The sequence below is a fragment of the Nanorana parkeri genome, unplaced genomic scaffold (genome assembly GCF_000935625.1).
Source record: "Nanorana parkeri isolate BGI_ZX_2015 unplaced genomic scaffold, ASM93562v1 scaffold161, whole genome shotgun sequence".
In the NCBI taxonomy this organism is placed as follows: Eukaryota; Metazoa; Chordata; class Amphibia; order Anura; family Dicroglossidae; genus Nanorana; species Nanorana parkeri.
The window spans coordinates 359,495-372,111 of record NW_017306429.1 but is presented as its reverse complement, the minus strand read 5'-3'; the positions used below and the strand labels follow the sequence as shown (position 1 = coordinate 372,111).

General features: G+C 40.2%; 1 protein-coding gene across 1 annotated transcript in view; it reads right to left on the bottom strand.

Moving 5' to 3' along the window:
• Window positions 1–4,043: 4,043 nt before the first annotated feature.
• ARHGEF38 (Rho guanine nucleotide exchange factor 38) overlaps window positions 4,044–12,617 on the bottom strand; it is a 72,620-nt gene continuing 64,046 nt past the window's right edge. The window contains exons 11-14 of the mRNA XM_018554473.1: window positions 11,548–11,688; window positions 7,453–7,651; window positions 5,237–5,499; window positions 4,044–4,356 (exon numbers count right to left, since the gene is read on the bottom strand). Of these exons, the coding sequence (XP_018409975.1) occupies window positions 4,171–4,356; window positions 5,237–5,499; window positions 7,453–7,651; window positions 11,548–11,688 (789 nt within the window). The 3' untranslated portion in view covers window positions 4,044–4,170. The remainder of the gene's footprint in view (window positions 4,357–5,236; window positions 5,500–7,452; window positions 7,652–11,547; window positions 11,689–12,617) is intronic.

Sequence of the window (12,617 nt, the reverse complement as noted above, 5' to 3'; positions counted from 1 at the left end):
CTGAATTGGTGCTGACACTATCCTTCCTTCTCGAGGGTGGCTACTTTTGTTCCCCATGGTCCCTGTGTGTGTTGTAAAGTAGTCACTGCTCCAAGCTCACTCCCGTGATAAACTACAATCTCATGTTTAGTTTATTAATTTGTATTGAGATTGTAGTCTATCACAGGAGTGAGCTTGGAGTGGTGACTACTTTACAACACACACAGGGACCATGGGGGACAAAAGGATCCACCCTCCAGAAGGAAGGACAGTGTCAGCATGAATTGAGAGATGATTTGAGGGCCTACAGCTAAGTGATACACAAATAAGATACATTTCTGTTAATAGTTAGCTCTTTTTTAGAGACCGCATCCCACCTGGAAACAAAATTTGGGTGGCTTTGTACTTGTCAATGACAGGAGCATTGTAACAAAGGTTAGAACTTCTGTGGCTGCACCCAAAATGTCCAGAACAAACAGGTCTAAACCCAGAAAAAATATCTCAATTTTCCTAATGCCGTACATGTTTTCTTGTTTATTTTCCATAAGCCATGCTGTTAGTCTGTAGTTTAGTGGTCTCAGACTTGATGAGTGACGCATCATGCTGAGAGAGACAAAAGGAACGTACAGGCTTCAAGTACAACAGCACCATAAAAAAAAACAGTATGCCAGCCTACAATTAAAAATGCTGGCCACTAGAAGATACTTTTCCAAGGCAGGAGGCCTGAGCTGAATGTGCAACCTATCTCCTAGGAGCACAGGATGTACTCAGAGCCAGTAGGCTGTAAGCTATATTTCTGGAAATGGGATTGCTTTTTTGTTATCCCTAAAATGAATCTATTATAATAGATGTTTGCCTAATTTGTTGAAGGATTCTGAAACAAATACTATACCAAGAAATCGTGGTTAAAATTTCAAAAATAACCCCTGCCCACTTGTTAAGAGCTCCGTGAAATCTGGCTACAGTGGATCACATAGATTTTGGTTTTATATACAATGACTTTCTGACTTCAGAACTGCTTTAAATGTTCCCTGCATATCATTAACTGGAATAACTCGTAAAGCCCAACCCGATGCACAGTATTTTTACATTGTTGTAAACCTTATATTTTGTGAAGACTTACATTATATCCATTAGTGATTATATTTACTTGATTAGCTGTTTCTAAGCTTCACTAAGCTGCTGCTGGAAAGTACAGAAAAAGCCATACTCCTGGCTCCCTGCCACATCAAAACAGTGCCTGTGATGAAACGCAAGTGACACTAAGGTCTCCTATTATCATCAAGTATTGTGAATGATTGTCTGGTTAATCAAACTGAATTGCTTCAGTGAGGCTGCTCCCACACAACAAAGCGCCTCAAGCAAAGAGTAAAGTGATAAGGGAAATCCAAAAGCTAGCAGTAAGGGCACCACGTCGGTGGTAATAGAGTCTAGTATAGTTCTTTATTTCTATAAATAATAAAAAGATGAGAAAGCCAATGCGTTTCTGGGGTTCATATACTTCAGCAGGGTAGAAACTATTAGACCTGACTTTGCAGTCAGTCTAAGTGCACTTATGTATAATCTAGGAACCAGGGGCAATAGAGCAGATTGAATGTACTGTAGCTCTTAGTGTAAAGGTGCCCATACACCTTACGATTATCGGACGATAATCGTATGCGATCGACTTTTCGTCCGATATTCGTATGTGTGCATTGCAGTGTCCGACCGACAATACTGTACAATCGTACGACTTTTGACGGTCAAGCATGTTTGAAAACTTTGCTAGATCGTACGATTGTCGTAAGGTTGCTGGCGTTTCCGTCCGTCAAAAGTCGTACGATCTACACTGCGCTTGCGCTAACGAAAATACGGCAAATCAATTACCGCATTTCGTCCAGGTGCTTTTGGTTAATTACGGCTAAATGATTCTTGCGATCATCGGGGCAGGATGGGGCTGCCGTACGAAAATCGTACGACTATTCGATCATCGGACGAAAGGTTTTGTCCGATAATCGTAAGGTGAATGGGCACCTTTACTCTCCTGTTTCCAGCACAGCTCCCTCTGTACTGTAGCTCTTAGTGCTACTCTCCTGTTTCCAGCACAGCTCCCTCTGTACTGTAGCTCTTAGTGCTACTCTCCTATTTCCAGCACAGCTCCCACTCTCATCATGCTCGCTCCAGTAACCAGGGGCTCATACAAATGATCTCTCCTCTCTTCACCTGCACTACCTTGTGCAGACAACCATACCTCTGTCAATAAAACATGATGGCACTGCAACTGTGCTTTGTGTATGGAATAGCAGAAAGAGGGGGCAGAGGCACACCATAACTGGTGTCTGTAATGGACACTGTTCCGATATGGCAGGGAGATGGAAGTACAGCTGAGTGGAGTTTAGAAACAGTTAATCAAGGAAAAAATAACCTATAATTTAGATGTAAAATATTAAAATATGTAAAAACATTGTGCCTGTAGTTGGGCATTAAAGGACCACATAAAGCTGAGGTAGTGTTGAGCAGAGTAGTAGCAGTAGACGTTTTGTGAATATCATGTAATAAAGAGAATCTCCATCTAACAATTCCCTTAACAAGGTAAAGGGGATGCATAACACTTGTCAGAATGGTGAATTGTATGAACAGAAGCTATAGTTCTTCTCACAGGCAGTTGTCCCTGTACTTGACATCCTTTGTGTACCAGTGTTTCTCCTAACACCTGAAACACCAGCTAAGACACACATTGTCTTCTAAACAATGTATAACATGTACCAGGAAGACTATGAGAGAGCCCTCCGCACACCTTACAGCAGTCCCGGCCAACAAGAGCGATGGTGCTTGTAGTAACAACCACGGATGGCGCCATGCAAATACAGAGCGAAGAAGCAGGTCACCAGCACTCAATAATTTAAATGAATATGTCCTTTTTTTATTGGACAAAGATGTCACAATGATCAGAGAAGCCGACGTTTTGGGGCCGCGCAGGTTCACTTCCTCAAGGCAGAAAGATGTGTCGGCTTCTCTGATCATTGTGACATCTTTGTCCAATAAAAAAAGGACATATTCATTTAAATTATTGCTGGTGACCTGCTTCTTCGCTATGTACCAGGAAGACACTATAGGAACAGCAACATGAGAAATGAGAAATGGTGTGAGCTGCACACGTCAACCACATTCCAAGTGTCATTCTTTTCAAGGGCATATTTGAAGAATGAATGAACTGGATGGCTACCATGGTGCAATACATACTCTCTTCCTCCTCTATTTTTTATAGAATACCTAGATTAGAAAATAATGTGATGGGTTTTTGCACCCCCATATGCACTAACCTTCCTAAATGCCACTCCTCTCATTATATTGAGTGTTAGAATCATAAATGTCATAAATTATTTCTTATACATTAATACTAATTCTAGTGCATATCTCACCCCAAATTATATAATCTGAAGAAAATACATCCATTCATTCTCTTTACATAGAGGCATTTGATAATTATCTGGACAAGCTTAGATTGTAAAGTAAAATCTAGATAGAAAAAATAAAAATGGTAATACTCGTACATTGAGATGCATGCATAGACACTTACAAAAGGCTTGCGGTATATTAGATATGATTGACAATAATAATAATACTTTCATAGAAACATGGTGATCTTGAGCCCTCAAGATTATTTACGTATAATCCAATCATTTTATAGCATAAAAATATTTAAAAATAACCAGTCTCTATACTCATTTATACATAGACTCTCCCTCAAAACCACCATTTCGAACCTTCATTTGTCCCATAAAAATTGTCCCAAAATAAATCTGCAATCAATAGCGTTTCTACCTCTGTGCAAGCATAATGTCTGCAATGTTTTAACTCATTACAATGCATATACTCAATATTTGTGTTGGGGGAGGGGGTGCATACTTCATCATATACATTAGCTGCATAGTAATGGCGGCATCGGCAGTACTTTACTCTCACAGTTCAGATATATAAGTGCTTTGAGCCATACATGTTTACAATCATAAGACAAAACAAAAGAATTTTGAAGGACCAGTCGTCTTCACTTGACGCCTGCTCTTTTCTCAGCAGTATGATCCCTTTGCACATTGGATATATACAATATCCTTCACATTGCATAGACACAACAGATGTCTAGTTTCAGCTAATACAAAGTCACAGTTGTCATAGATTTCTTCACGATGCTTTAAGGGAGATGAGATATAGCTATGCATAAGTCATCTTTCCTAGATAATTTGCTGGAACGTAACCTTTCTGGCCATGTGTCTCTCCAAGCCACCACTCTTTGTTTCCACTCATATCACAGAACTTAAGGATTCTGACCCGCTGATGCTCTTCCAAAGTCAGTTCCTGCTTACTCCGTGCTTCAAAGGCATAAACAGCATAGAAAATCTGAAATGCATAAAAAGATAATTGTGTTTACAGGTAAAGAAATGGAGAAGCTCGCTCATAACGATCATTTTAATATTGAAATAAAGGCACTGTGACCAACGTGGGACCTCTTACCCATGTATATCAAAATGAAGTGCCTATCGTAATGCACTTTGAGCACTCAATGACACCTAAGTAAAATTGTTTGTTTTTAGAAGAACGGCACAAAGGCAGCAGTATGTTAATTGTACTCTGAGCTCCAGGCCATGTTTATTTCATTACCCCCACCACCACCACCAGTTTAATGGGATCATACATAAGGGTCAGGTTTGAATTTTCATTGTAGTATACTCTTTGTAAATTACACACGATGGTGGTAGATAATATGGCACTGACTGCATTGAGGAACCTGGCCTTGGGGCAGCAGAGAGAGTAAATCCCACCCTGACTGTGCATACATATTGTGTATGGTCATTTGAGCGGTGGCTACTTTAGAACACGCACCAAGTAAAAGGGAAGAGGAACAGGTCCAAGGTATTCTGTTGAATTTTTAGGAAGTATGCCTTAAGTCCTCATGTGGTTATTTCCCATTACCAGACTTGGACACTACTATATGAGAACAAGGTAAGTGTGACACCTGTGGTCAAAGAGATCAGCCCATTTGTGGTCCCAGCTGATATTTTGCCTTGGGAATATATTACAAATATTTAAAAAGATATTATAAAAGCATGTACAAACACAAGGGTTGTATTAAGAAACAAAAACACTGTTTACAAAGTTAACAATTCTAATGTTTTTCCTTACAATATCACACTTTATCAGAAAGGTTCATTTGGACTTTACAGTGGGAATGTGTGTTGGGTCCACGTAACAGTATTCAAATGAAAAAAAAGATATTTACATGATATTCCTCTCCATTCTGACAAAAGTCTGCATCATAGTCATTAATTTCATGTTTGTCCTCATCTCCATTCATGGACGGACTGCTGTCCCCAGTGCTGCTCTGTGATGCACGACTGTTTCTGTCACGGGAAGGCCGAGGCGAGACAAAGAGACTGAGGTCATCAAAGTCTTCACCACAAAAAGCGCTGTCAGATGAATCCTTCTGCTGCCTTCCTGGGTTGTATGGCTTTAGGAAGGAGGAATATACGTATCCTTGTGTTACTGGAAATATAGAAGTACAATACAGTTACATATAACCATAAACGCACAGCTATTAAATTAATTCAGTGACGTGACCGTTTTGCAATGTTCAGCTAAAATCAACATACACTTAAATACTGCTGTGAAATCTGATTTATATATTTAACAGTCTATAAACACAAGCTGTAGAAATTCAATGTAATCCCTTTCCAGATCCTTTTCCTAATAGGACTCTCTTTTATGGTAAAGGAACAATAATTTGAAATACGTAAACATTCAGATGTTTTATGTGAAGGCCTGCCTAACTAATCAAAGAAACGTGGAATTGGCTTTATCAAAAGTATTTGAAGGGTAAGTTCACTTTCCCAAGTGAATTTGGGAAAACTGAATTACCCTCCCCCTGCTGTACTTACCTTTCGGTGAACGCTCCTTCCCCTCTATCAGTAGGGGTGTACTATCCGTACCCTATACTGCTGTGTAGCGCAGCCTTGTGCTATGGATTTTGAATTCCACTCGCATATAGCAAGCACTCTTTGATCAGCGCGGTCACCTGACCACACTAACCAATGACAAGCGCTTCTTAGCAAAAAGCGCTTCAAATTGGTCAGCACAGTTAGAAGTGCTTCTCAGGGTTGCGCTACACTGCAGTACAGGGTCTGGACAGTACACCCATAGTGGCGGAGGGGAAGGAGCATTCGCAGAACGTTAAGTTTAGAGGATGGGGGGCAAATTGGAACTGGTAATTCCATTTTCCCAAATTCACTTGGGAAAGTCAACTTACCCTTTAAGGCCCCATTCACACTAGGATGAAAGCGTTTCAGCGCGGTTTCCACTTAGTTTTTAAAAGGGCATTTGTGGGTGTTGTTAGTCGCGTTTTAGCGCTGAAGCGCTATTACAAAATGCCCAAAAACGTGTTGATAAGCGCATTTCCATTGCAATCTATATGGAAATCGCACTGATTAGTGCGGAAAAATAGCTCAGGGAGCAGTTTGGGCAGCAGGCGGTTTGGATCGCGTGGAGCTGTGCAATTGCATGAATGGTTCCCAAGGATCCTTCATGTTGGCGGTTCAGCGTGGACAAATCCTTGTGACCGAACCGCCCTGGTGTGAACGGGGGCCTAAATGCTAAGTTTACCCTTTAGACCATGTTTCATGTTACACCCATAATTCAGGGTGTAACATGAACTTATTTGAATGGTGGGGTTCTTCCCCTGCAGGCTGCTCCTCTCTTTTGAAAATGGCGTAGCTCTGCATGGCTCAGCCCACACAGCCATGTCATCCATTCGCAGATCCTTTGACAGGAGTAAATTAGAGTCCCATCAGCCAACGTGGCAAAAGAAGTTCTCAATGGACTACAAGTGTGGTGACATCACTGCTCGTGTACTCCATTCCTTCTTCCTCCCGTCTATGTTACTGAATGTTCATACCGAGATTTGAACATGGACGGGAGGAAGAATCTGCTGGAGCCAGAGCATTGCACCCATGATCCACTGATCGCAGTTGCAATGCTTTCCTGGCTCCAGTGCAAAAAATAAGAAATGCCCTTTTTTCCTTTTACGACCATGTGTGTATTATTTTTAAAAAGTTAAACTTTAAAAATGATTGGCTGTGCATATAGTATGTAGTAAGGTGTCTATAGAAGAAGCTTTCATCCTGGCACCAGGCCATGGACAAGGGGTGCGTTCCTATAGACATGCAGTCCTCTGCTTTGGCAGAATCGTTTGATGGCCATTGAACTTCTCTGGGCACCTTTAGCTTTCCAATCACACTTTATTTTGCACTACACTACAATTGCAACTGCTTCTCCTCCTGCCATAAAAATAAACTTTCAGTGCATGGTTAATGTTCTATAATTACAGTTGGAAGCCATTCTCTAGTTGCTTAGTAAGAAGTAAACCACTGTGCTCAGATAGTGGAACGGAGTGATATCCAGACAAAGGAAAGTCAATATTTGATTGAGTGTTTTATTACTTACGTCCTGTGTCCACAAACCACCTGCTGGTGCTTCCCAAAGGGTCCTTGTACTCCACAATAGCCGCCAGCTCCCCTTCATACAGATCTATATCCTGGTCCTGGGAAGCGTTGCACTTGCGCTTTGCTTGGTAAAGTTTATCCGCACCATAGGTAGACAATAGCTTGCACCTGTGGCTCTCAGTCTGGCGAGGTAGTTCGGGCTTAATGGAAAACAAAGGCAGGAGTTATTGACTGTTGCATTTACAAAAATGCTAATGAGGGATGGAATATGTCGTTGTCAAGTTAGAGCATTTAAACCATTACCATGATTAACCATTTCATACATCTTGCTATGTGTAGATCATACAGAGAACAAAATACATGAAAAGATGCCACATCTTGGATTGGGATTTCCAAGCCTGCAATAGAGCATTAGGCATATGTTGTCTGTGTGTTTGTAGAAGAACTCCAATCTAAGCAGGAACTTTTCTGGACTTATTGATACTGGAGCATCTCCAAAGATGAGCTAATAACAATTTGGTGTCAGTCTCTGAACCTGGGAGGGTGCAGTAACATGCTAGTTATCTGATCTCCTAAACAAGATACCCAACCTAGTCTGTACTCGCTCTGCAGATATAGGAAGGCTTAAAACTCACCAATTAGTGCCATTATGTATTAATTAAAAACAATGAAATGTAATTGTAAATGTAAGTCCCCGAATCTGTCATCATATTGGCCTCTTGTTATCTTCTGTACAGCAGCACTCACACTGGGAAAGGAAGGGGCAACACTAGGAGCCAATCAGGTGTGCTACATGCACTGGTTTTAAAAAGGAACATAATGACAGAAGGAGAGAGCAGAGGGATGGTACATCAGTATTTTGCTGCTTCTTTACTGTCCAATCACAGACTCCGGGCAGGGAGATGACCAAGCCTTATTGCTAAGAAATTTCAGGTCACCAACCCAGCTCTGCTGTCTGGCAAATCTAAGAATTGGCTGGACAAAAACCTTTGGAAGATAAAATGCGTCCTATGTATGTATTTCAACTGTGCACTTTGCTGTTTGATTGGACTAAAGTCTGCCATAACAGAAGCAATTGCTGCCCTCTTCTACTGAAAATGCTGGTTCTTGGCTTCCATACTAACCCTTGACTTGGAATAAGCATGCATGAAAAAGGGCATTAAAACTTCTGATTTTACTTTCAACTTACTTATCTGGATGCTTGTTTTTTTGAACAGTAAATGAGAGAACCCTAAGGGTCAGAATAACAGCCTGGGAACGAGAACTCTTTAAAAGGAAGTTAGCAATGGTAGCCCCATACTTTTTTCTTGGAGTGGGGGGGAGTGGAAGCAAGGCGCTGGATATTGTTCCACAAAGTGATAATCAGAAAGATGAAGTACTTATTGAAGCCACATGGCTTGTATTCAGCAGCTCTCCTCAAAACAGTGACGTCCCTGGACGCCGGGATCACCTGAGTTGAGAACCCCATGTCTATATAAACCAAAAGGGGCAAACAGTCTTTATTTTGTTTCTCTAACAACAAAAGGGCAATAGTGGCAGCCATTTTGGGGGCCAAACAGTCCTCTATCATAAAGGTTTACATCAAATTGGACTTAAGATGTAGCTCCTGGGTGATTCAGTCTAGATTTAGTCAAAGGACGGGTGCCTGGGTCTGCAGCAGAGCTCCATTATATTGCATGTTAACGTGTGTTGTGTTACGGCAGCTCATTATTTTCAATCTGCTCTTTAACGCACAACAATGGACCTGCATTTGTATTGCCACGAACAGTAGCGGATAACCACGCACTGCAGTTTGCTGCAACACAGGTGCGTCAGGAAGATGTGATTCACAATGAATGGCATTGCGGTGCACCAGTGCATTTATCATGGGCCCTTAATGCTAGCGGCAGACTGCATCATGCATTATATTAATTGTTACATTCACTATGGCCATAGTTTTACTTTAAGATGTGATGTTTAACAGAGTTCTGTCTTTAAGGTCTATTTTATTTTTATTAAATAGTAGAAACCCTTTCCCTATGTAATTAGAGCTGCATCTGGCTCATTCTTGCTATTGGCCAAAGGTCATGACATCAAGGATATTACATGCTGTTCAGCTTTATCAGAGTCAGCATAAAATAAATACATTAGATGCAAGTCTGGTCATACAGCGAAAGCTGAGTATACTGAGTTAAGCTTCAGCGAAAGTTGAGTATACTGAGCAGAGCTACAATGGTGGAGATCCTAATAAAAGGTGAAAGACTGTTTCCCCATGTCTCCCCACGTGTTGTGTTGTTTACTGTCAATAGTATCACTTTCCTAAAATAATTGCTGGTCTACATAATTGCTCTCTAGCTATGTAGGTCTGAACCTTTTTTTTGCCACCCAACCCATGCAGTCTGGAATCCTCTCGTACGCTATGTTTCGAATCCCGTCCGGTGGATCCTTCTAAGGTTATCCCACGGCAGGAATTTGGCCATATATACTGTATACGGTTGGTGATGTGTCCCGCTTTGGTGCCTCTTCCCATAGACCAACCTTGTGTTCCTCTACTACTGTTGCACTTCATATGTGATACGTGTTTTGTTAAGTATGGATGACCCGTTTGTGGCAGGCATCAGTTGGCAATGTAACATGTCTATATATACTTGCACTGTTAAATTCAATAAAAATCTATTTGAGAAAAAAAAAAGTGAGAGACATTTATTTTTTAATACAAAGAATGCCCTATAAATATACCTGCATATGTTGTATATTATATTGTATACTGTTTAAATATTTTAAATATGCCCAATGTAGTGACTATGGATAAATACATGCCATAAAACTACTTCTAGTTCCACAGAATGTTTCAGCAATCTTCATTATGATGGATACAAATCCATAGTTTTATGAAATCTAAATGTATTCTAAATGTGAAGAAAGCAGAAATTCATATCAATCATTCAGATGTTAATTTGTACTAGCTGAGCGCAAACAACACAATCATGGATAGTTGGTATTACTTATTAAATTACCTTCTACCATTATGGGGGATTTTAATCACTTAAATCTCCTTACATAACCAAGCTTCCTACTATACAAAACACAAAGCAACAGCCCTCACAGCACATTATTGTTGATTCCTAACACCAATTAATAACAATTCTTTATTTTGTTATTTAGTTTTATTGATATGCACACAGTATAGGCATTATTCTGCTCTGTATTTATTCTTCTGTATTCTGTGAGTTTTTCTACTCAAACCTGAACTCTCCCGTTGTTTTAAAAAAGAATAACAAAAAAAAAATCACAGTCACAGTTGAATAATTCAGCTTGTTTCCAGGCACATGTTGGCAAGACTAAACGATATGCAACAAGCAGCAATCTTACTATCGCTCATGTTATTCCTAGGCAAACTGTGTTCAGTAAATGTAACTTTACATGATATACAGATATAGGTTTTCTTATTTGAAACTGATTAAAGTTGATATAATCTTAAGCAGATGTATTTAATACCCAATAACATTAACAGGGTTATTCACAAAAGGGCAAAGAGTTTGGAGAAGGCAGGAGAAGTGAACAATCTAGAACAACATAGCTGATTTGGAAAATTTCGCCAATGCAGCTCACTTTCCAATTCAGCTATGTTGTCCTAGATTGATCACTTCTTCTGCCTTCTCCAAACTCTTCACCCTTATGTGAATAACCCTAAAAATAATTTAATAAAAAATGTTGATTTATTGATGTTTTGTTGGTTTGTGATGGTGCTTTGAGTATGCCGTGTAGTACCTAGACATAGCCTGAAGATGTCACTATTGCTGTAGTTGAACATGGTAAGATGCAGGGCTTTATATGTGGAGTAATGCCATGCAGTAACTTATAACAACCACTTATAAATCACTTATAAATCAGATTTCATTGGTCTGACTGGAAACAAAAACACAGAGATGCTTTTTAATTTGCTACAATGGGTTCCTGAAAATGAATAGTCTATGCATTATATTATTAAATAAATAAGGTAAATGAATGTATAGCTATCTGCAGAGTATAGAGCAGGACCAACTTCCATCCCACGGTCAGTGGTTTTAACACCAACAAATATACAACTAGTAATCACAAATAAAGAATATCTTACCAGGGGAGATAACGTTTTCTTCCTCTCAAAGCTCAGTTTTCTCTCGATAAAAGTTCCGTTATTGTTTTCCTTCATAAAGTTTAAGTTCTGTAGCTCATCCATGATTCGTTGCTGGACTTCTGTCACATTTGCAGAGATGATCTGTCAGAAAATAATGATTAAAATGATGGAAGACCACTTGCAAACATGCTCCACATGCATGAAGTCTAAGGTATAATTAATGAATGATGTAACTATAAATGTGTTTAGATTGCTCTCAACTTTTGCCTCTTCACCCACTGGGAAAGTTAGGGGTATTTATAATGTCTGGGTCATGGACTAAGGGGGTAATGGCAGAAACATCAGGCAAGCAATGACGAATGGACCCTGTGTGGCCCCGAAAGCGCTTGTGTAACTGACATGAGTTTGCAATAAAATCTACGAACTTTGATCCTATAAGGATTTGGTGTGCTGGTGACGTTTCTGCAATTATCTGTATTTGGCGGCGCCATCCGCAGTCATTCCGAGTACCCCTCCCCAATCACGGGGTCATACCGGTAAGGAGTGCAACTAGCCTTTCTTTTTTCATGGACTAAGGGGGGTCTATTTATGTTGGGTTCACAGGTGAATGGTCTGTAAAAGACATGATGACATCACGGGTCCTTAGACCACAGGAGCTCAGTGTAGAAGAGGCTGCAGTAGAGGTCTAGCAGCCAGACGGGAGAATCAGATGAGTATTTCTTCTTTATTTGAGCCCCTAGACTAGAGAAACACGAACGGTTAACCCTGGCAACACGGTGGTAGCTCCACTGCAAGGGTTCATTTTTATTAAACCCTGGAGTTCATCTCCCCATGTAACTGAGATCTTATCTCAGTTGATAAGAGGCAGTGAAATTCCACTGAGCCAATGATAGCTCTAGTGGCTGGTCTCGAAATCTCTAAACTTAAAGATAAGAATAAATAAAACATGAAAGGTACATAAACAATGAGGCAAAATAAAATAACTCACTAAAAATACGATACACTAACTTTATGTCACAATGTATACCAGCCTCTGTCAACCGGGGTGGGATGCCTTCTGGCTCAGGGGA